The sequence below is a fragment of the Loxodonta africana genome, chromosome 6 (genome assembly GCF_030014295.1).
Source record: "Loxodonta africana isolate mLoxAfr1 chromosome 6, mLoxAfr1.hap2, whole genome shotgun sequence".
Classification (NCBI taxonomy): Eukaryota; Metazoa; Chordata; class Mammalia; order Proboscidea; family Elephantidae; genus Loxodonta; species Loxodonta africana.
The window spans coordinates 30,964,895-30,988,688 of NC_087347.1; the positions used below are offsets into that span (position 1 = coordinate 30,964,895).

The 23,794-nt window shown below is 38.4% G+C and overlaps 1 protein-coding gene across 9 annotated transcripts in view; it reads left to right on the forward strand.

Annotated features, from left to right (window-relative positions):
• Nucleotides 1-23,794, forward strand: part of FN1 (fibronectin 1) — a 74,138-nt gene that overhangs the window by 12,671 nt on the left and 37,673 nt on the right. For all 9 annotated transcript variants that reach the window (XM_003406078.4, XM_010602128.3, XM_010602118.3 and 6 more), the window contains exons 10-21: nucleotides 1,204-1,356; nucleotides 2,793-2,921; nucleotides 4,499-4,642; nucleotides 9,382-9,503; nucleotides 11,910-12,090; nucleotides 12,282-12,458; nucleotides 13,500-13,628; nucleotides 13,724-13,813; nucleotides 14,895-15,089; nucleotides 16,020-16,292; nucleotides 18,397-18,663; nucleotides 22,962-23,056. In XM_003406078.4, the coding sequence (XP_003406126.1) occupies nucleotides 1,204-1,356; nucleotides 2,793-2,921; nucleotides 4,499-4,642; nucleotides 9,382-9,503; nucleotides 11,910-12,090; nucleotides 12,282-12,458; nucleotides 13,500-13,628; nucleotides 13,724-13,813; nucleotides 14,895-15,089; nucleotides 16,020-16,292; nucleotides 18,397-18,663; nucleotides 22,962-23,056 (1,955 nt within the window). The remainder of the gene's footprint in view (nucleotides 1-1,203; nucleotides 1,357-2,792; nucleotides 2,922-4,498; nucleotides 4,643-9,381; nucleotides 9,504-11,909; nucleotides 12,091-12,281; nucleotides 12,459-13,499; nucleotides 13,629-13,723; nucleotides 13,814-14,894; nucleotides 15,090-16,019; nucleotides 16,293-18,396; nucleotides 18,664-22,961; nucleotides 23,057-23,794) is intronic.

Consider the following 23,794-nt stretch of genomic DNA (forward strand, 5'->3'; position numbering starts at 1 on the left):
AATGGGTATATATACACACACACACACGTGTGTGTATATATATATATATATATATATATATATATATATTTACATATATATAATCATGTCTATAAGAATTATATAATGTAATTATTTATATAACTTTAAAATCCCATTAATATAATTTAATGTCCAAAAATATGTGTTGTTGTTATTGTTGTTAGCTGCTGTTAAGTTGGCCCTGACTCATGGCAATCCCATGTGTTAAAGAATAAAACTGATCCGTAGGGTTTTCTTGGCTATAATCTTTATGCAAGCAGTTTTCCAGGCCTTTCTTCTGTGGCGCTGCTGAGTGGGTTCAAATAGCCAACCTTTGGGTTAGCAGCCAATCACAAGCCACTTGTGCCACTCAGCCTCCTAAAAATATATAAATGCAATAAAAATATTTTTTACAAGTCTGAAAATAGTAATTTTTGAGTAGCTTAAGACATTTCATATGTAACTGCCGCAGTCACAGACTTACCATATTGACACATCATTTTGGCTTGGCTAGCTCTATCACTTATTAAATAAGTGATCCAAACTCTATTTTTTATGACAAGTAAGGACCCTTTCTTAAAAAGGGAGGGCTCAAGTTTGTATAGTTTGTCTGAATGGAGAGAAGGAAACCAATTACCTTTCAACTCCAAGAACCCCATAGATTTCATTTTATTTCCCAGTTGTAGAACCAGGAGCCAGTACTCCATGGATTGTCAAGTGTGTGTGAGGCATATAAATATTTTACTTACACTTACTTTTATTTCTCTCATTTCAACCAAAGAGACTGTTGGATTTAGAAGGAAAACACACTCTCGTTTGCAATTCTATACCCATACATGTAGTTTCCTTTGAACCAGAATAAGCTGGGAGTAGGAAAAGTAATGGGGCAGTAGTCAGAATCCAGGTTGCTAGAACAATGTTCACCCTTTGTGTGAATGTGTAGAGAGTATTGTAGTTTAACATCCCCTAATCCTTCCTGTAATTATTCCCTCAAACACACCTTGCCTTTGGACTATATTTTCATCTCTGGGGTTCAAAACTCTACACCTCCACCTAGCAACACTTCGATTCTTTTGAGGCACACGAAGCTGCTTTCCAAGTAAGGGTTCTTAAGGATGACCAAACTGGAATGATAGTATTACCTGCCTTTTCAGACTTTGCCCTTCTTCATCAACTGTGCGTTTTTCATCTCTTTCCAAACAGCTCACGAGGAAATCTGCACGACCAACGAAGGGGTCATGTATCGCGTTGGAGACCAGTGGGATAAACAGCACGACATGGGCCACATGATGAGGTGCACCTGTGTTGGGAACGGTCGTGGGGAATGGACATGTGTCGCCTACTCCCAGCTCCGAGGTATGCTTGCTGATTAGTGAAGGCATCTGAGAGGGCAAGGGTACAAAGAGGCAGGCTTCTATGTGAAAACCTGTACTTTGCCAAAGGCAGGGGAAGAAAAATGCAGTGCCACCCACTAGGCTACTCTGCTGGAGGAGGCTAACATTTCAAGCAGCCAATTAAGAGAGGCTGGCACAGCAATTCTGGGATTCTGAAACATGCACAGGGTGTAAGCACTTAGCCTGAGGCGAAAAGGTGACTTCAAAGGCAAGAATACAAACACTCGATCCTTTTAGCTCTAGGTCATGCTGTTGGATTCCTGTCTAGAAAAGACTGGATCCATTCTGTGCAGAAAAAAGACTTTACTATTCTAAAAGAGTAACTGGAGCCCTGATGGCACAGTGGTTAAGAGTTACGGCTGCTAACCAAAAGTTTAGCAGTTCGAAGCCACCAGCCGCTCCTGGGAAACACTACGGGACAGTTCTGCTGTGTCCTGTAGGGTCGCTATGAGTTGGAATCAACTCAGTGGCAACAGGTTTGGCTTTTATTCTAAAATCAGGTCTTTGCAGATCAAATTTTATGGAATCAAATATATAGAGAGACCAATCCTTTGTGTTTGGTCCTGTTTGCCCTCTTTAGACCCAAATGTATAACATAAGGAAGTATTGATTTTGGGAAAAAAAATGTTAGTTTTTCATCTTTTTGGATTTGAAAAGTAAGATTTAGGTAGAACTCTGAGCTAGTAAGTAGTCTAGGTAGCTGGTGTAGCCATTGATCCGAATGTGTTCTGCTATCAGAGTGTACAATGAGAACACAAACCAGAAATAATAATTTTTACATATGAAGCTAGAGAGCTGGAAGCGGCACTAGGAAAGCATGCAGACCAACTGCCTCATCTTCTAGATGAAGAAACTGAGACCCAAAGAGGCAAAGTAATTTGCTCAAGATCCCATTGAGCCTTCAGAATGGAGTTGGCGTATATGTGTATGAATTTACTGTAAGAACCCCACAGATGTCATTTTATTTCCCAAACCCAAATATCTCCTTCCCGTACACTCCAGAGGCCAAACCATCACCTCATGGTGAGTGCTTTTTCCCATTCACCATTATAAGCAGAGAGCCAAAGGAAATAACCAACTAAGCAAGAACTTTTCAAAAAGTTAAGACATGTATTTGTTCAAGATTTGCCTTTCACAAGGAGGTATATTTTACCACATTCTTCAGCTGCATCTACTTTAACCTCTGAATTTACAAGTTTATAAGAGAGAGAATTTTTTTTTACCAAAATTGTCTTACTGACGAAACTTTGAAAGGACATTTATCTATAGCATAGAAATGTCATCTTAGTGAAAAGTGTTGATTATTAGGTGAAAGCAACTGTACGCTTTGAAAAAATAACTTATTTCCTCACCAACCCTTTAAAACGTTTGCCGTCCGTCCCACTGTTGCCTAAACAGATCAGTGCATTGTCGACGACATCACTTACAATGTGAACGACACATTCCACAAACGCCATGAAGAAGGACACATGCTGAACTGTACCTGCTACGGTCAGGGCCGGGGCAGATGGAAGTGCGACCCCATTGGTGAGCAGCCCCTTCACCCTAGAGAGATTTGAAAATGTTAAAAGCAAGTTTCAAATAGGGAGAGCTATTTGATTTTCCTGACTGAAGTTAGCTCCAGACTTTGATCAGTGGCTTGCAGAGAGCTTTACAAAGTCTTCTCTCTAATTGTGGCCCACTATATAATCTTGATAATGATAGTCATCTTTTGTTTGTTTGTCTGTTTACTCATTTATTCAGCAAATACTTATTGGATACCTACTATATGTCAGGAGCCCTCGTGGTGCAGTGGTTAAGAGCTCAGCTGCTAACCAAAAAGTTGGCAGTTAAAATCCACCAGATGCTCCTGAGAAACTCTATGGGGCAGTTCTACTCTGTCCTTTAGGATCTCTACGAGTCTGGATCAACTCGCTGGCAATGGGTTTGGTTCTTTTTTTTTTTTTTGGTTTACTATGTGTCATGCATTGTAGTTTGTATTAGGAATACAGAAATCGTGGGCCCTGCTCTCACAAAGCTTACATTTTTGTGGAGATAACCATCTATTTTTGCTGAATTTAGTGTCGAGCGGGGCTTTTTTTTAACTGAATAGAGTTAGTTCTTTGGTTCTGAATCTTAAAGATTGTCGGAGTTATGAAAGAGAATTTTTCTTTGCTGACTGGGCAATAACAGGAGTAAAGGATTATGCCAGTAAATACCTCCCTCCAAAATATCCTATTTTTCTTGGCTGCCCTTTATAATAGATTTGAACAAATAGTGAAGGTTGACCCTTAGAACAGCTGTGTTACCAGCACTCCGAAGTTTCAGGTAATCTGTTAATATTCTTCTACTGAAAGAGGCAGTTTGATCACTAAGAAAACAAGTCCTTTCAGCTGATAAGATCAGTTTGTTTGACCTGAGATTGCCAAACCTGGGAGCACAGCCTGAGAGGTTTTCTTAGAAGCTGGTCAGCAAGTACTCACAGTTAAAATCAAGTTCATTCAGTTACGTGTAGAATTACCAACGAATTTTGAGGAAGTACGTAAAATGAAATTATTGAAAAGATAAATGAATGAATGAAATGAAACTATTGCCAATTTTTGCCCTCACAGAGTTAAAAGGGTATTTGATTTGGAATGGAAGGAGGGGAATGTTTATTTTAAAAAACAAAAACGAAAACCACCTTAAATATACTGATTTCCAATACTCAAGGAATAATAAAGAACGCTTTTTTAAAAAAAAAAGTAATCACTTGCATTAATATGGGTTAAAAACATATCTGATTTATTCTTCTCTCAAATTTATATTCAGTATGTTATTACTTAGTGCTGGGATATGCCACCGGATTCATGTCTAGAAAAAAATTGGATACTTTCTGTAAAGAAAAAAAAAAAGAAATATATATATAATTAAATAAAAATATTGACATTTTTTGTTTAGACTTACTAGTCTTTTAGAAAATAAAGTATTGCTCCCAATGAGTACTTTTTAAAAAATACTACATGCCCTGTAAGGAGAGTTGCAAATATTTACTCAAACTAAGAACGCATGCTTTAACATACTGAAATTAATTTTGTAGCTTTAAGTCTTCCAGGCTGCTTATTTTTTACTTGTATACATTCTAGACCAATGCCAGGATTCAGAATCCCGAACATTTTATCAAATTGGAGACTCATGGGAGAAGCACGTGCATGGTGTCAGGTACCAGTGCTACTGCTACGGCCGCGGCATTGGGGAGTGGCATTGCCAACCTTTGCAGACCTATCCAGGTAGGTACAGCTGCAGATTGAGGACTGTCCACTGGGATGTAAAAAAACAGCTGCATCATTGTATACCAATACTCTGATACCTAACTTGGAGTCTCCTTTCTCTTTCCCATCCTTCTCTCATATCACTGTCTAATAATTGATCAAATTTTTTACTAGAATGATATTTCTCAACAATCAAGTATAAGGTGTTGGAGACTGTGAACATGTGCTTGTATGTCATTTTGTTTCTAACACTGAAGAACATTCCATTAGGTTAAACTACCCTGCCTAATTTTATCTTACACCCTTATCCTTACTACATAGAAATAGACAGGAACCATGATGTGAGTTAGGATGGATGTCTAGGACTAGGGTTTTATGTTATCATTCTTAACAGAGAAGTTTCATAGACAAGTTACAGAGAATACAATTTAGGGTATGTGTTAATTCAACATTTCATCTAGACTCTTGTTGAACATTGGAATTTTCATTTGTTTGATCGGTTGGAATCTGGAACAAAGTACCCTGGGCCGGCCAAGAGTTGAGTAACTTGGTCAGTTCTCTGTCCACGCAGTTCAAACACTCTCAAATGTTTATTATTGGGTTTTTTTCAGGTCACAAGGACATAATGTCTAAATGTAGGTGTTATTAATTCATTTTAAGGAAGAAAAAATTGAGCTTAATTGTCACTGAGTGATTAATTATAATAAAATATGTTTAATTATGAAGGTCTAATTTCAGGGCTCAGCTATTTGTGCAACTACTGAAGGGCAAAATTTCCTAGAGCTCTGTTAACTTTAGGCTTAAATGTGGCCTGCATTCAGAAAGAAAAAGAGATTTTTAGGGTATCAGAATCTACCTATGACAGAATTAAGATTAAGTTAACTAAGTCCCTCCATAATGTGATAAGGGATTCACTATCCTAGAGAGTAAGATAGGGAACAACTTACCAAAGGCATGTTTCTTGGCTCTGTATACCCAACTGAGAGTTACATGTGAGGCTCACTATTCCATTTCCCCATCTGTAAAATGAGGAGATGGTAGTAGATTGTCTTTGAAGTTCCTTCCAGCACTAACCATCTAACAAGCTATGATCCTCAATACCATCCACCCAGCTGTGCCCTTTCTATGACCCATAAATGAAGGGATTCCTGCTGTCCCCAACCCTCAGGCCTTACTGGAGCTATGGAAGGTGACTTAACTTTAGTGAGCTATGAACAGATTGGCCTGGCTCTTAAATTGCATTTTTTGATGTAGGGGTAACTTAAAATAGTGTTTTAAATTTGATTTTTCTTGGGGCTGATTGCAGAAGTACTGTAAGCATAGAAAGTATACACTCTGTCTTCCTTTTACTTACTTTTTTAAAATGATGCAACCAAAGAATACACACTTCCAAAGAAATGTTGTCTAATTTCTATGTTTATGATTGTTATTGGCATGGCAATTTGTTGAAAATTATCTCCTCCTCAATGATTTAGAGACCAGTTTTATTCTTCTGTCTTAAAATAAGCCCGTCTGCATAGCTACTGGCTGGAAGCATTTAGGTGGATGTGCAAGAGATGAAATCTGGATGGGAAGTAGTCCTCCAGTGTTAGAATTTTATGTGTTCACCTTGTTCCTACTTTCTAACAAGGGTGACAGCAAGAGCCACTGGGCAGAGAGGAGATTTAGGGAGAGGGACCTGACGTTTGCTCTCAGATACGCAGTTTGGTGTTTATCTGTCTGTCTAGCTTACTCAATGGGTCAAGCCTGGTGTGCGGGACTTTGAGAGTATGGGATGGATAAGGGAACAACAGATTACCAGTAGATTGTCTCTGAGCCTTGTTCTGTTTGTTCCTCCTACAGAGGACTTAGTAGAGTTGTTCAAACAAACAGAAGATAAGAGGCATTCATTTTGTCAATAAGCAACCAGGAAAACACAGACCTCAGCAAATTAAATAGAGTAAGAAAGGACTGAATTGAAACTCATAAATGTTTAACTTCTTCAGGGTCACCATTATTAGAAGTTATTCATTTTGGCCTTCTTTCCAACTCATTTTAAAAGTATAGAAATTGCATTATATCTTTACTTAAAAATTGTTATTCTGATCATATTGAATACTAGGGAGTAGACAGTGGCTTAAAAAAAGGTTTCACAAGCTGAATGTGTAAAGTTTTCATAATGGTAAGTGTTAGCATATGTCAGGTTAATTTAAGAAGTTATACCAACTAACCAGTATCAAAGGGTTTATCAAAAATTTAAATCTAAGTGATGTCAGAATTTTCAGCTTTCCTATCTTCAAATTATATGTAGTGTAAGGTAGAGTATAGTGACAATAGGAATTTAATTGACCCTACAAATAACTGACACAGTCTCTTCACTTTCTGGATAAAACTGTGTTAAATGCATGAAATCCCTATTGTTGCTCAGTGCAGTCCCCTTAAGGAGGGCTATGGTATAAGCCTATATCTTAAAACACAAGAGTTGGAATACAGGAAGTCTTAAGAAAGAACAGAAACTTCTATAGTTTTGCTTCATCTCTTTTGACTGGGATAAAACCCATTACCAAGGAAACACCAGATGCGTTGCTATCAAGTCAATTTTGACTCATGGTGTCCAGAGTAGAACTGCGTTCCATAGGGTTTTCAAGGCCGTGATGTTTTTGAAAGCAAATAACCCAAACTTTCTTCCCAGGAACCTCTGGATGGGTTACAATCGCCAATCTTTCCATTAGTAGTTGAGCTGTTTGCACCATCCACCAAAAACCAAACCCATTGCCGTAGATTCCGACTCATAGTGACCCTATAGAACACAGTAGGGCTGCGCCATAGAGTTTCCAAGGAGCTCCTGGTAGATTTGAAATGCGGACCTTTCGGTTAGCAGCCATAGCGCTTAACCACTACACCACCAGGGTTTCTAACCAGGGACTCCTAAAACCGGTTGAAGTAGCTTTTTTCTTTTTCCTCCCCTCCCCTTTACTGTCCTCTCCCTTGTGGACATAAGAGCATGATTAGCTTTCAAGGTAGAGAGGAAAGGTCATTTGTGTTGTCTTTTTAAAACTTAATCATAATAGGCATTTAATCATTGTAAACTTTTCCCTCTCAAAACCTTGATTGACAAACTAAATAAACTATATGTCAGGTTTCTCTTTACCTGAGGAAATCATAGGAGGATTTTTTAAAAGGATCACTATTTCAAAAACTTTACGCCAATTATCACATATAACTTAAGGGCACGATACTCCTGTATTTGCTGATTCACATGGAAGTACTTTAAATAGTCACGTCTCTAAAAGTTTGATTCGATATTTGTCTTTAAAACACTTTTACATATTTGAGGAGCTTCATGAACAGAAGAGGTGATTCAAGGAGGGACATGAAATTGGCTTCTGCGAATTGATTAAGACAAATATCTTGCTATGTTCTATGAAGCACGTACCGAGTTAGAATGGAAAATTTTGAATTTTATATACAAATTTTGATATTCATGTGGCTTGAAGATACACGTGTTAAATGAAATTCAGATTCAAAGAATTTTTCAGTTAGTCTCCAACCAACTTTGAATTATTCCCAGTGTGGAAGTGGGTATATTATTCTAGAGCTTTGAGTTCACACAGATAGGCAAGTTATATATTTGTTCAGCTAGAGGAAACTTTGTCTCCAAAGACAATGTAACACCTAAGATAATAAATAAGTTTGAAAATAATTTTTCTTTCTGGAAGTGCTCAGAAAACTTAAATTTGTCCATAATCTGGCGATGTGCTTTATTACAAATGCAAAATCTTGCTGTTTGACAGAGTGGCAGTTAGAAATTCTTGGAAGCTTACTACAAGGAACTCTTTATTTTTATTTCTAGTAAGTTGGAAGGTGGACTGATATAAAAAAAGGACAGTGTTTAGGAAAAAGACAGTCTTCTGTTCTGCGAGCATAAATTTTCCAGCTATTTCATTATTATCCTAAATGGATTCTATGATATTAAGAAATTGAGTCCACTTCCCATATTTTGCTGAAAGAATCAAAACCATATTTTAAATTTTGTTGGTAACAGCCATGTCCTTTAAGATGTGGAAATAATGGATTTAGTATATAATGTCATTTCAGTTGGCAACTGCTTTTAAAAAAAGAATAAAAAGTTTGATCTATTAATTATTTGACCAATCGGCGGTGTCCTTTGAAAGTATATTTCTTTAATAATTTTTCCCCCAAACCGATAGGATGATTACACTTGTAAGAATAAATCTAGGTCCTTAATTATTACGTTTATCTATTTGTGTAGGATTCTATCCCATTGAGGGTTTCGTCTTACATCATGTCCTGTGGTCTTCGGAATTTTGTTTCCTTTTTAGATAGTGAATTCAGTTCTTGATGAAAACCTTTATAAATTAGAATTTATTTGAAAAAGAGGCTTAATAAGTAAACGAAGTTTGTATTCTGTATTTCATTATTCGTATTAGGATATTTTCACAATTTTCTCATAATTCTTTGAAAAATGGAGGAGAAAAAAACAAGTTAGGAGGTATTTTTTTGAAAACACATTTTGTTTGCTAGGAACAAGTTCTAATTGCCTTTCTCACATGAAGGACAATAATTAATCAGCTAAAAAGAATTTGTTGCTTTGATTTCAGATGTCAGTATGTAAAAGTATTAACCTAGATAATTTCTGTTATACTCACATTTACTGATAAGTAAAATTGTCTTTAATGATGGTGGTCCATATATACGAAATTTTAAGTTGAGGTGAGTGAATACCCCGGGTAACCAAATCCCACCTCTGTTTTCAGGCTCCACTGGTCCTGTCCAAGTCATCATCACTGAGGGCCCCAGTCAGCCCAACTCTCATCCCATCCAGTGGAATGCACCAGAGCCATCTCACATTTCCAAGTACATTCTCAGATGGAAACCTGTGAGTATCCCACCCAGGAGGCACTGAGCGCTTGAGCTTAACAAATCTTGAGGCTTTTTTTCCCCCCAGCTTTTTGAGCCTATAAATCTGATTAACTATTCATATAGCAGTTAAGTTTGTTTAATGACCAGCCAGTATGTCATCAATCTAATTAACATGTAGATTTAGCTTTTTTAGTATTTAGAAGAATTTCAGTCTTCTTAAGAAAAAAAAAAAGGACAAAGAAATGATGATGCTTAAAATTATTCTTGCCCAATATGGGAAGAGACTCTAAGGTTTTTTATGTCTTGCAATCTTATCAAAGGAAAAAATTAATGGCAGCATTTCCGTGATTTGAAAAAAAAAAAGCTTAAAATTAATCTCTTTCTCTTTTGGTTCACTTTTTAAGTGTTCATTTTGTAAAACCTCATTGTTGGTCCTTTTAAAATAGAGTTATTTAGGTAGATGGGAAAGAGATGATGAGAGGGACGTATAGATGAGGGACGGTAGTTGGTTTAAAGAATGAGCTATTTCTAACAAGTGTCCAGAGATTGAAGCAATCTTAGCAAAGGAGCTATTGATCTTTGAAGCTTTAGTTTCTCTTACCCTTTCAAACCTAACCTGTTATAGCCCCAAAGTTTATGACTCCATTATTTAGAGACAGTATTTATAACAAAGAAGGAAAATGCCTATTTCTAATCACTATTGAATTTTAACAATAAAAAAAACAAAAACCTTTGACCAACTCATGCAGTTGTATTTAAGCTCTAGGAAAAATTCAAGCTGTTGGGGTCACGCTTCTTCTTTCACCCCCTTTTGTAATATTGGTAGTATAGTGAGTAGTCATTTGCAGAATTTGGGTATCTAGTAAATTTCCCTCAGACACCTTCTTGTTTCTCATCTCTTTATCTCATCACCAGCTGTGTTTACTTTAAACTTGTTTGAAATAATATATGAGACCATGTAATAGGGAACATTATCGTTGACATGTAGATATAAAATGTACGTTGTTTTTATTAGGTGCTCTCGAATCAAACTTGACTGTGACTCACAGTGACTCCATGTGACAGAGTAGAACTCCCCCATAGGGTTTTTTAGGCTGTAGTCTTTATGGGAGCAAATGGCCAGATCTTTTCTCCCCCAGAGTGGCTGGTGGATTTGAACCGCCAACCTTTTGGTTAGCAGCCAACCTCTTAACTGTTGAGTTGAAAATCTTCAAAGAGTGGCAGTGATGAATTTCTTTGAGGTTTTTAGCAACTAAAAATTTTCAGGTTTTTCCTTAATGTATGTATTCTGCAGTTAATTTTCTAGTATTTCCTGCTGATAACTAACTGAAAAAGTTCACATTTACATGTGAAGATTATCACTGAATTTGAGCTAATTGTAATGACTAATTTCAAATTTTTTTTCATAGTGTATCTGGGTTAAAATTCAAATTTAAAGAGAACTAGGATCACTTTCATTAATTCAAAAAATATAAATGGGTACTTGAATATCTGAATTATTGAACAACCGGTTGATTGAGTAATTTAAAAAAGAAAATTGGGAATTCAAAACATATTTTGACTTCTGCCAGTTTCCAACATTTACCCTTAGAAACTCTCATCTTGTTTGAAGTAAGGCTGTTTCTCGTCCACACATTTTATTGCAGTGAGTTTTATGATTCATAACATATTAACGAAGTTGGCCAGGATATGAAAATGTAAACTGGAAGCAAAAGATGAAATAAACAGAAATCATATTCTTCTGCAGTCTTGCCCAAAGTTGGTTAACCACTTTTGATGGGGTAGTTCATATTCAAGAGTGAGTCATAAAGCCAGGCCAGCTGAATGTTGTATGCTATGGTCCTAGGAAGTGATTCACAAAGCAATATGATGCCTTTCAATTTTTTGACAAAGCAAGAAACTTGAGTTGAATTCCATTAAGTTAAAAGATAGAATAGGTGGCCTTTTTTCATATCAGAAAGGAGCACATCTCCGTTCATTGTAGAAATGAAAAAAGTTGGGAGAGATGAAACTTCATCATATGAAGTCACTGATATTAAATAATTGGTCTGGCAAAAGGGAGGGGCCCGGTGCCTGCTTACGGAAACCTCTGGCGTGTCACTTACCTCTCTGGTTCGTTACCTACAAAATGGGGCAATAATCCCACTTTCTCAGTGGGGCAGATGAGGATTAAGTGGGAGAATATAAGTAAAACAGTGCAGTGTGGTACATAGTGAGCCCTCAATACATGTTAGCTGTAACATTTTTTTTTTTATATAGCTACTATTAATATTAACAAACTTTGTTATAGGCCACTGTACCAACTCCAATTTTCCATGATTTCCCTACAGAGTTGAATAGTTTCCTCATTCTTCTTTGAAGACTACCAAATAACATTTCTGAATTTTGTGGGTTTCTTTTTCTTTTTTATTTAAATTTTTAGAAAAATACTCCAGGCCGTTGGAAGGAAGCCACCATTCCAGGTCACTTAAACTCATACACCATCAAAGGCCTGACGCCAGGTGTGATCTATGAGGGACAGCTCATCAGCGTCCAGCAGTACGGCCAGAGAGAGGTGACGCGCTTTGACTTCACCACCACCAGCACGAGCACACCTGTGACCAGTACGTACCACCGTTCTCATGTTCTCACCCAAGTCTCTCAGAGTTGGGCTCTCCTCAGAAAGTGCTTTTCTTTGTCATTCATGGTCTTCTGTGAATGGCACCCACATTTTTAAAAAATGACATTCTGCAGCTGAGGATAGTAAATGTTCTAAATGGCTGAAGGTTCACTTTCCTCTTTCGTGACTCTCTAGGCAACACCGTGACAGGAGAGACAACTCCCCTTTCTCCGGTTGTGGCCACTTCTGAATCTGTGACTGAAATCACTGCCAGCAGCTTTGTGGTCTCGTGGGTCTCGGCTTCAGACACTGTGTCAGGGTTCCGTGTGGAATATGAGCTGAGTGAGGAGGGAGATGAACCACAGTACCTGGGTAAGCTGACTGTGTGGCTCATCACACGCTTGAGTGGGTAAACCCTCCGTGGGGAGGGGGAGGCACCCAGGAAGGTGGTCTGTGTGGTTTGGAAATAGCTGACAGCTCAGGCTGAATGTCCTGCCCTTAAGTATGTGGAAAGGAAGGGACTGACCCTTTCTAGAACTCAGCTGGGTTTTTCTTGAGCCACCCTCACATTTTTTCTGGTCCCTCATGTGATGACTGCATTATGCATTTGTCTGGGCACAGGTCCATACAACAAAAACTGTTTACTTTATGGAATTCATTGCCAGTATGAGAGCTGATGCAGAAAATTTTATTTTTGGTTGGGAGTGGCACAGTACCTTCATTCATGCTTTTCAAATTCTTATGGTTAGGGGGCCTTTTAAAAACTTTGTTAAAGTATAACATATTGAAAAGTGCACAAATCATAAACGTATAGCTTGATGAATTTTTATAAGTTAAACACACCCATGTGACCAGCACCCAGATCAAGAAAAAGAACACCTCTTCTACCTGACTCCTCATCATTCCCCCCTCTCCCCCCAATAAACACAATCCTAACTACAGGGGCTATTTTTCAAAATTTGGGGTTGGATTATAAAATTATACACATTTAGAGAAAAAAATGGAAAATACAGAAAAGGGGGGAAAGCAAATTATCCCGTAGTACAGGGATAATTGTTGAGTATTCATTTGAATATTTCCTTCTAGTCTTTTTTCTCCCTTGTATGAATATGTGGAGCTATGGTTGCTCAGAAGTTAAGCGCTCAGCTGCTAACCAAAACGTCCATGGTTTGAACTCGCCAGCTGCTCCATGGGAGAAAGATGTGGCAGTCTGTGTCCATAAAGATTTACAGCCTTGGAAACCCTATAGGGCAGTTCTGTCCTACGGGACAGGGTCACTATGAGTTGGGATTGACTCAATTGCAGTGGGTTAGGTATGAATATATAGTTTTAAAAATATCCTTCTTGTAGGCTGTGGAGTCATTTGAGGGACTGATTTGTTCAGGTTAATAAGCTTTCCTTTTTATTTCAAAGATCTTCCGAGCACAGCCACTTCTGTGAACATCCCTGACCTGCTTCCTGGCCGAAAGTACATCGTAAATGTCTATCAGATCTCTGAAGAAGGAGAACAGAGTTTGATCTTGTCCACTTCACAGACAACAGGTATGTACTACATGGTGTTTAAAGAATCTTGTTCTGTAAAACATAAGCCTACAGCAAGATTTCCTGACTGTTTTCCTCATTTCTTCCTTTGTAAGCACCTGATGCACCTCCTAACCCTACTGTGGACCAAGTGGATGATACCTCAATTGTTGTTCGCTGGAATCGACCTCAGGCACCCATCACAGGTCAGCTCAGCCTCCTCTTCTTTGGCTGCCATGTTGATTTTGATGGTATAGGTGGTGAAGGAGCAGATTCTGATCTGTGGACTAGCATAACATTTTAAATTTCCCACATAATTATTAGACTAGGGTAGAGTGTTGTGTGTGTGTGTCTGTAATATTAATTAAGAATGTGATTGTTTTTAAGCCTTATAGCCCTACTTTCTTATGAATCATTTCCCTCCAATCCGTTTTGCCCACCTCCTACACACTCTGTCACACACACACACACAGACACACACACACGGGCAACAGATCCAAAATCTCCAAAACCAGCTCATTGGCTTATTGAACCAGGCATTCATTCTCATGGTTGAAGAAGGGTTATTGTTGATAGCTGCTGTCGAGTCAGCCCCTGACTCATGGCAACCCCATACACAACAAAAGAATACACTGCCCGGTCCTGCACCATCCCCATGATCCCTTGGGGATCAGACTGTTGTGATCCATAACGTTTTCATTGGCTGATTTTTAGAAGTAGATCGCCAGAGTTTTCTTCCAAGTCCATCTTAGTCTGGAGGCCCACTGAAACCTGTTTGGCCTCATAGCAACATGCAGTTACCACTGATAGGTGGGTGGTGGCTGTGCCTGGTAATTTTCCTGACAACCTCACTCTGAGTGCTATTCTTTAAGAGGTGGCTAACTTGCCTTCTTAGCTCGTTAGTGGACTCAAGGTTTAATCTTTCAAGATCTTAAAAGAGCACAATTTTGTGCTCAGGATGGTTCATTAGTTTAACACGAATGAATGAGAGATTAGTTTAACATGAATATTTTCACCTTATGGCTTCTCTAATCGAAATTTATTAAGGATCTCGGATCTTTACAGATTATGTTTATTGTTAAAAGGGTTTGCATGACTGTTCTTAATTTATCTTTATGTTGAATAGTCATTATAAGAAGTGGCAACATTGAAAGAGTCAGAAAGAATCACCAATTCTTATCTCATTAAGCAAGATGCTAAGGTTAGCCAGAAAAGGTGGAATTTGTGATTTTTTAAAAATCTCTTTCATAAAGCACTCTATCTTATTTTTTTCTCGTGAATCTGCAGGATACAGAGTAGTCTACTCACCATCCGTTGAAGGCAGTAGCACAGAACTCAACCTTCCTGAAACAGCCAATTCTGTCACCCTCAGTGACTTGCAACCTGGTGTTCAGTACAACATCACTATCTATGCTGTGGAAGAAAATCAAGAAAGTACTCCTGTTTTCATCCAACAAGAAACCACTGGTGTCCCACATTCAGGTAACTTTAAAAAAGACTTCCATGATTGATGTCATTGGTCTCATTGAATTGTACGCATTAAAAAATGTTGAATTGGCAAATGTTGTGTTATCTGTATTTTCACAATTATAAAAAAATTTGACACCTCCTAATCATGGAGCCCTGGTGGTGCAGTGGTCAAGAGTTATGGCTGCTAACCAAAAGGTCAGCAGTTTGAATCCACCAGCTGCTCCTTGGAAACTCTATGGGGCAGTTCTACTCTGTCCTATAGGGTCGCTATGAGTCAGAATCAAGTGGGCAGCCACAGGTTTAGAGGAGCAAGGGAATCCTTGGAATGTGCTTGTTCTACTAGCCTCCTGGGGAGAGGACTGGAAATGTAAGTTAAAAGAAGAATTGTGTCCCTGAGGAAAGTTGTTTTGCCTCTATTTCAGCACTTCCTATATCCAGGTAATCTTACAGATTAGCTCATCTCTAAATTTATGAAATCTGCTGAAATGCTCATACTATAAAGTAACCTATGCAAGCCAGCTATTTAGCCTTCCAGATTAAAAACTGACAACATAAAGTCTTCATATTTTTCATCTGTTGGTCTTAAGTATTACAAAATGTTTCAGTAAAATGAAAAACCACGGCATTCTTTCCTGTAGTCATCATAATGGGGTTTCCTTTGTGTGTTTATTTCATACCTCTAGATAAGACACACCATATGCTGAAAGTTCATCTGCTTACGTGCGTATTTTAGGTGAAAACTTCAGATGTCGTAAAGTAAGACGTGTAACTGAACCATGCAAATATATGCAAAAAAAAGCATGTTCTCTGGTTAAGAGACAAAACTTAGCATTACTCTGAAACGAACGGCTCTGGGAATTGGCTAACACATCGGGGAAACTGTCTTTTCCAAAAGAATCTTCAGCAGGAATTGTGAATGACTGATTGCCTCTTGTCTGGTAGGTAAAGTTCCCCCTCCCAAGGACCTGCAGTTTGTGGAAGTGACGGATGTGAAGGTCACCATCATGTGGACACCCCCTGAAAGTGCAGTGACTGGTTACCGCGTGGATGTGATCCCTGTCAACCTGCCCGGAGAGCACGGGCAGCGCCTGCCCACCAGCAGGAACACCTTTGCCGAGGTCACTGGGCTGTCCCCTGGGGTCACCTATAACTTCAAAGTCTTCGCAGTGAACCAGGGAAGGGAGAGCAAGCCTCTGACTGCTGAACAGACGACCAGTAAGTCCTGCTCCTGGCTTTACCTCTATCCCCAAATTCTCTACCCTCCCTTCCAACCTGGGATGAATATGAAGCATACCACTGACTCCTAAGTTTATATCTTGTTGTTGTTGTTGTCGTTAGTTGCTGCTGAGTTGGCTCCGACTCGTGGCAACCCCATTCGTACAACAGAAGTAAATGCTGCCCAGTCCCACATCATCTTCACAAGTATTGATATTCTCAAACCTATTGTTGACGTCACTGTGTATTTTGAGTACCTTCCGATCTTCCAGCACTCCATCAGACAATATTCTGTTGCGATCCATAGGGTTTTCATTGACTACTTTTTGGAAGTAAATCATCAGGTCTTTCTTCCTACTCTGTCTTAGTCTTCAAGTTCTACTGAAACCGTTCACCATGAGTGACCTCGCTGGTATTTAAAATACCAGTGGCATGGCTTTCAGCATCATAGCAGCCCCAAGCCACCACAGTATGACCACCTGACAGACAGCTGGGGAGTTTACATCTTAGAAACAGGAAAGCACTCAGCCACGAAGGAAATGTATAGTGGACATAAAGCACAGTTAAACTTAAAACCCACATAAGCGTCAAGTGGTAACCCATTTCCAAAATATGCATACCAGGAGAATGATACTAAGAGAGAAGAAGTTAAGAAAACCTAATTTTCTCTGCTTATGGAGACATGGATCAATAATTTGAGTACATTTCTTTGTAACCAAATATATCTAGATCAAACTTAAAATGTAGGTTCTTAACACTTGTGCATTTAGAGTTATTTATGAATTAAAAAAAAAAAAAACAATTGCTGTTGAGTCGATTCCAACTCATAGTGACCCTATAGGACAGAGTAGAACTGTCTGGCAGGGTTTCCAAGGAGCACCCAGTGGATTCAAACTGCTGACCTTTGGGTTAGTAGCTGTAGCTCTTAACCACTACGCCACTGGGGTTTCCTATTTAGGAATAGTAATTACTAAAACATTTAGTGCTTATTGGGCATCAGGTCCTCTGTTCAGAGCTTTACAAGCATTATTTTATTTAATCCTCATTTTGACCTGATGAGGTAGGTTGTATCGTTAGCCCTATTGGATAGGTGAAAAAAACTGAGGCTTATGGTATTAAAAAATTCTGCAACTCACCTAAGGTCAAAGAGCTCGGAAGTGGTGGAACTTGACCTGAAACCTTCGTCTTTTTGACTCCAGAGTCCATGGTCTCGGTTATTATACTAGAATAGCTCTTAAACATTTCTTCTATCTGAAAGACTTTCTAAATTTCTGCAGGAAAACTGCTAGTTATCATACTCAAGAAGAAAACTTACAATTTACATGATTCCTTCTGATAGTGCAAACTTGTTGGTGTCTGGATGAATCTGAGGTTCTGAATATATGTCAGAATTATGGTCTAATCTGAGTCCCTGGGTGGCGCAAATGATTAAGCACTGGACTACTAACTGAAAGGCTGGCAGCTCAAACCAGTCCCGAGGCGGTTTAGAAGTAAGCCCGGGAGGTCTGCTTCAGAAAGGTCACAGCCTTGAAAACCCTCCGGATGGCGGTTCTGCTCTGCACATTTGGGATCACCATGGGTTGAAGTCTCATCATCAGCAACTAACAACAACAGCAAATCTGGGTCATGTGAAAATAACATTTCTCTAAGCAAAGGACTATTCATTCAATAAATGCATAAAGGATTATTTTTATTCTGTATGGAGCTTATCAACTTTCCTTAAACTTCTCTATAGTGGGCTTATGCCTCTTAACCTATTCAGCTCAGAGCAGCATAAATTGTGGGGTTCAGAATTTTTTTGTTGTTTATTTTTTTAATGTCGCTATAATGTAAGGATAATTTCGAAGGATGGTGGGAAAGTCATACTGGAAAATTAGACTTTCCGAAGGATCACAGTCAAGCAAAAGGGGTCAGAGAGTTCTCATGAATGACATAGAGTTTTGGCAAAGTTCTATGTAGCACTCAATCTCATAATGGCTTAATTTTCCTGGTTTTGACTTTTACTTGGTTTCAACCTTGAGAGAAAATTCAGTCAAGCTTTAGGATTTCAGTATTATAATTACTGATCTAAATATTTCTTGGCATGCTTCATCTTTTTTTCTAGAACTGGATGCTCCCACTAACCTCCGGATTACCAACGAGACTGACTCGACTGTCCTGGTAACTTGGACCCCACCTCGGGCCCGGATATCAGGGTACCGATTGACTGCGGGCCTGACCCGAGGAGGCCAACCCAAGCAGTACAATGTGGGGCCCTCAGCCACTCAGTACCCACTGAGGAATCTGCAGCCTGGGTCTGAGTACACTGTAACCCTAGTGGCTGTAAAAGGCAACCAGCAGAGCCCCAAAGCCACCGGAGTCTTTACTACTCGTAAGTCAACATTTGAAATGTTATTTCGTAATGATTTTAGAGATTCTTAACTATATTTATATTCTTGATTCTTCATACGTTTTTAAAAGTTAGCTTGAAAAACGTAGTACATGATTTAAAGCAGCGCTACTCAAAGTGTGGCCCGTGGACCAGTTGCTGGCCCATCAATTGTTACTAGTCCACAACAAGACAAAGAGTTTGTGCCAGAACATAAATAATAGATTATGTTGTTTAGTTCAATTGATAACTTTTTGAAGCAAGACTTTCTTGATGAAGTAGTGTGTTAAAATCTTCGTACATTGCCAAGCTCCTTATTTACTCTGAGGCCAGCGCTTTGAGTAACACAAATTGAAAGCGTTCAGATTTTTGAAAAATGAATTCTATTGTATTAAATGAGTTGCCCAGATACTAGTGAAGGTAAGAAAAGATCAGCACCTATGGCTACATCTTAATAGATTGGGCATCAAATGATAGCCATGAAATGTGGATCAAAAACATCTACCAGATGAATACAAACCAGGAGATAGAACGAGAAGCTAAGGAAATGACTTGTGCAGCACTGAGTGCAGCAGATTAAAGTACTTCTGCAGAACAGAATAGCTTCTTTTTTTTTTTTTCCTTCCCCTTTCTTAAGTTACTCTTGACGGCCCAAAACAAAAAAAACAAACCTCTTGCCATAGAGTTGATTCCAACTCATAGAGACCCTATAGGACAGAGTAGAACGGGCACATAGGGTTTCCAAGGAGGACTTGTACTGCCAACCTTTTGGTTAGCAGCCAATCTCTTAACCACCGCGCCACCAAGACTCCCCAGGGGAGAAAATACTGACAATAATTTTTGTTCTTGTCTTTCCTTTTGCCCAGCCTTTTAGAGAAAGTGGTCTTAAATCAACCTATCTACATTACAGTAAAGGTCTATATTCACAAGCAGATTTCTATTAAGTACATTCACATTTACATTACAAAGAATTATGAGATCCCTTATTTCTGGCGAACATCATGTTATTCTGAGCGCAGCATTTTGAATTGCAGAAGCCCCTAACATAGGCATTTTTTTCAGGTTATATTGCAACTATGAACTAGTTTGTAATTTTCCAAAAGCTTTCATCACATCTTCCACTTTGACTAACTTAAAAATATAGACGTTAACCGACATTCAAAACATGAATACAAGGTTGTTTGTAAACAACTATGGAATTTTAAAAATTTAAGAAATTTTTCCTTGTAAGAAGTCCTCATTTACCAAAAAGTTACTCCCACTTAAATTTGGTGAATGAAGTTTGCCAGTAAAGTTTTTTTCGAAAGTAATTTTTAATTACAGGCAAATAAAATCTGCTTTTTATTAATAAGTAAGTTTACCTAAAATTTTTGCAATATTATGTAATTTGATATTAAGATACTCTAAAATCTATTAACATGAGATCAGTGTCTTTATATTTCTTATAAATATTTCTTAGGAATGCCCATCACGGCATTATAATGGAGATTTCAGTAAATGTCACCTTGTAGTAGATGTGGTCTTTTGCTGAAGTACAGGGTTACATTGTTGTCTTTTTTCACTCCTTAACATAAGACATCTTTTATGTAGTTTCTATTGTTGAACAATATGCCTATAAAAGAAAAAAAAATTTTTTTTAATTATGTTAACAACAAATAAGTAGGAGAAGGCGTGAATATACGATATTTCAAGCACTTTTAGAGACTTTAAAATGTTGGCCATGTTATTTTATATTGTGCACAGTATATTTATAAAAACATATATAATTATATTTGAATTAAAGCTGTGATAGTCAAAACTAATTTTGTTAGATTAAGGTTAGCACAGTGCCTGGCACATCATATATTTTCCAAAAATATTTCTTGAATAGATGATTGCCGCAGGAAAGAATGACGAAGAAAACAACTCAACCAAGCTTAGATTTAAATACACGGACACATTCAGGGGGTTCTATGACAAGTTCTTTTGGGCTTCAAGTACTCCCCTAAGGGAGACATCAGCCGACATCAGCAAGCCTTGCTTGTTTTTGAATTGCTTTAAGTTTCTATCACTTTTTACTGTCTTACCAAGCTGAATTCTGGGAATAACTTTTCTGGTTTTCATAAAAAAAAAAAATTTTTTTTTTTTTTTTTTTTAATACCTGCGCTAAATTGTTCAAATCAAATGTGATAGGGAAGGGGGGAAAAAAGCTGTTTCTGGGGAAAATTCAGCTTACTCTTTTATAAATAGAGCAAATTTTATTTCTTTAACAGCCAAACTGTTCTTCACCTAGGGAGAGTTGCCAGAAGCTGTAGCTCATACTTAGAGTCACATCCTTTGTTTGACATCAGTTTGTGGTTTGGAGGTTTTCCTGTAATGGTCTTCCCAGGCAGAGAGCAGGATCTTAAACTTGGGAAGATTCTAGCTGGTTGGCTCAAGCAACAGAAAACACCCAGTCTTAAAGCCCAGGACAGTTGAGGAGAATATTATTTGTGAAAAAGTTGTGGTTTCACAGATGTTTGGCAAGAGAAGCTCACTGCTCACTGTATTGTTTCTCGTGGACAATTTAACATTGTCACACAAGCTTGGCCATGGCATTTCAGCCAAGTCAGCAGCAGCCAAGGGCTACGTGATTTCAGAGATACTGGGAAGGCATTACGGGTCACCCATCCTATTTTCCCCCAAACACCATTGAAATAACAACATACTTATGAAACAGCTCATTAAACCAGTAGAACTTTAATTCTGCCATTCCAACAGTCATTACGAAGTGGCCCACACACGTCTTTGATTTTTTTCCCCACACAGTATTTTAAAAATTAAAAAAAAAAAAAAAATGCATGTTAAAATTCAGACTGAAAATAATGGAAGAATTGCAATGCTGGGCCTGCATTTCCCCATGGCAAAAAATTGTCTGGAGCTCAGTAGACACACACTGGAGTCTTAATACTTTTTTAATCCCTGTTCATATAACTGGAGGATAACTCCATCTCACCAGTCATTCATAATTTAGTGTAAATATATTTAATAGTTTTGTTTGTTTTTTTTGTTCCCCAGTGAGAATGGAATTTGTTTGGGATGTACAGAGGAGGGAATAGTGAGGGCATCAAACACATGACCAGGGCTTTTAACACACTTGGAACTTTTGAATTTGACTCACCCATCTCACATGTCAAGTATAATTTACAAATTATAAACATATAATAAGATTTGCAAGGTGATTGGAAATGTCTGCCTTAACTTTGTGTACGCATACTCTTTTTCTTCCTTTATTTTCTTTTTAAAGTAATATTTTCATTAAGAGAAATAATGGTAATGTCAGAATGCTAGAAGACACAAAACAAACTTATATATTTTCTAATTCTGGTGGCAGAATACCATATTTCTGTAGTGTTATCCTAAGTGAATAATCACTTATTTAGGGATTGAATCTTTATAAGTATATCCATGGAGGCAGATGTTATTTACCTTCAACATGGTATCTGTCTCTTATCTTAATTTAAAAATAAATAAATAGATAAGTGGCAATCATTATGGAATAATTCATCATAAAGCTATTTTCAGATCACCATGTATCATTTAACCTATGAGCCATTGTTCTCCTATTAATGATTAAGAAACAAAATGCTGATCAGTGTGTAGTGACCGGTTTTACTTTTTGTGTGGGATTTTATACTGAAGATATAAGTGAATTTATTGTCATCAAACTTAATTCTCAACCATGATTAAAAGACACAAATCATAGAATCCAAGGAATTAAAAGGGACCTCCTTAAAAGTTATCTAGCCCCTTGTTACTCAAGTATGATCCATGAACCAGCAGCATCAGTATTACCTGTGAGTTTGTCAGAAATTCAGAATACCTATCCCCACCTTTACAAAGACAAATTGTACCAGTAGCTGTCAAGTCAGTTTCAACTCAAGGTGACCCCATGTGTGTCACAGTAGAGCCACACCCTATAGAATTTCCAAGGGCTGTATATAATCTTTTGGAAGCAGATCACCAGGACTTTTTTCCAAGGAGCCTCTGGGATGAATAAGCTGAGTGCTTAACTTTTGCACTACCCCGGGACTCATGTCCCCACCTTAGACCTCCAGAATAAGAACCTGCATTTTGACCAGGTCCCAAAGCGATTTGTGTCACGTTAAAGGTTGAGAAGCACTGAACTACTCCAAATGCTAACCCAGCGAAGGAACCTATGTTACATTCTGGATCCACTGATTGCAGGACCTGAGGTCTCACTAAACCTACGTGTTATCTACGCTGTATGCAATTACCTGTGATTCCAAGGTTTGAACACATGCATTGGTTCTGTTTCACAGTGCAGCCTCTCGGTTCCATCCCACCTTACAACACGGAGGTGACTGAGACTACCATTGTGATTACGTGGACACCTGCTCCGAGGATCGGTTTTAAGGTAAACTGCAGATGTTTCCAATCTATCCTGACACGGCCCTAAGGTTCCCTCATGTTTCAGGATATGGTAGAAACAGGATATTCAGGAGTCAGGAGACCTGGGTTTTATTAGCTTCTTCTGCTTAGACCTCTCTGACCCCAGTTCCTGTGTAAACCTGTTGCCGTCTAGTTGATTCTGACTCATAGCATCCCTCTGGAACGGCCACATGTGGTTCCAAAGGCTGTAAATCTTTATGGAAGCAGACTGCCACATGTTTCTCCAGTGGAGCAGCTGGTGGGCTCGAACCGCTGACCTTCCAGTTAGCAGCCCAGCAGTTAACCACTGTGCAACCAGGGCTCCAAGTTCCTGCATAGCCAGGCTATAACAACACAATGAATGACTGGAAGGATAGCAAAGGCGGTAGCTGTGAAAGGGCTTTGCAAACGATAAAACATTAATATGGAGCTTTTAGTTGTTGTTACTTTCTCTATTCTTCCCCTCAGGAAATTGCACTTGAAAATATAGGGGAAACTGCCTCTGATGTGTTATTCCAAACGGGTGTCAACAAGTTCACCACAAGCCGGTTTAGGGAGACCAGTTAAACTCAGAGACATATAAAAATCACATTTTCATCCAATCAGTTTCATGGCAACTTGTTCAAACCCCTGTGGGTGAACCTCGTAATACAAGTTAGGGTTACCCAGAACCCAGTGGTTAAGGTCTTCCATGTAGATGTCTTGATTCATGTTCTTCAAAGGA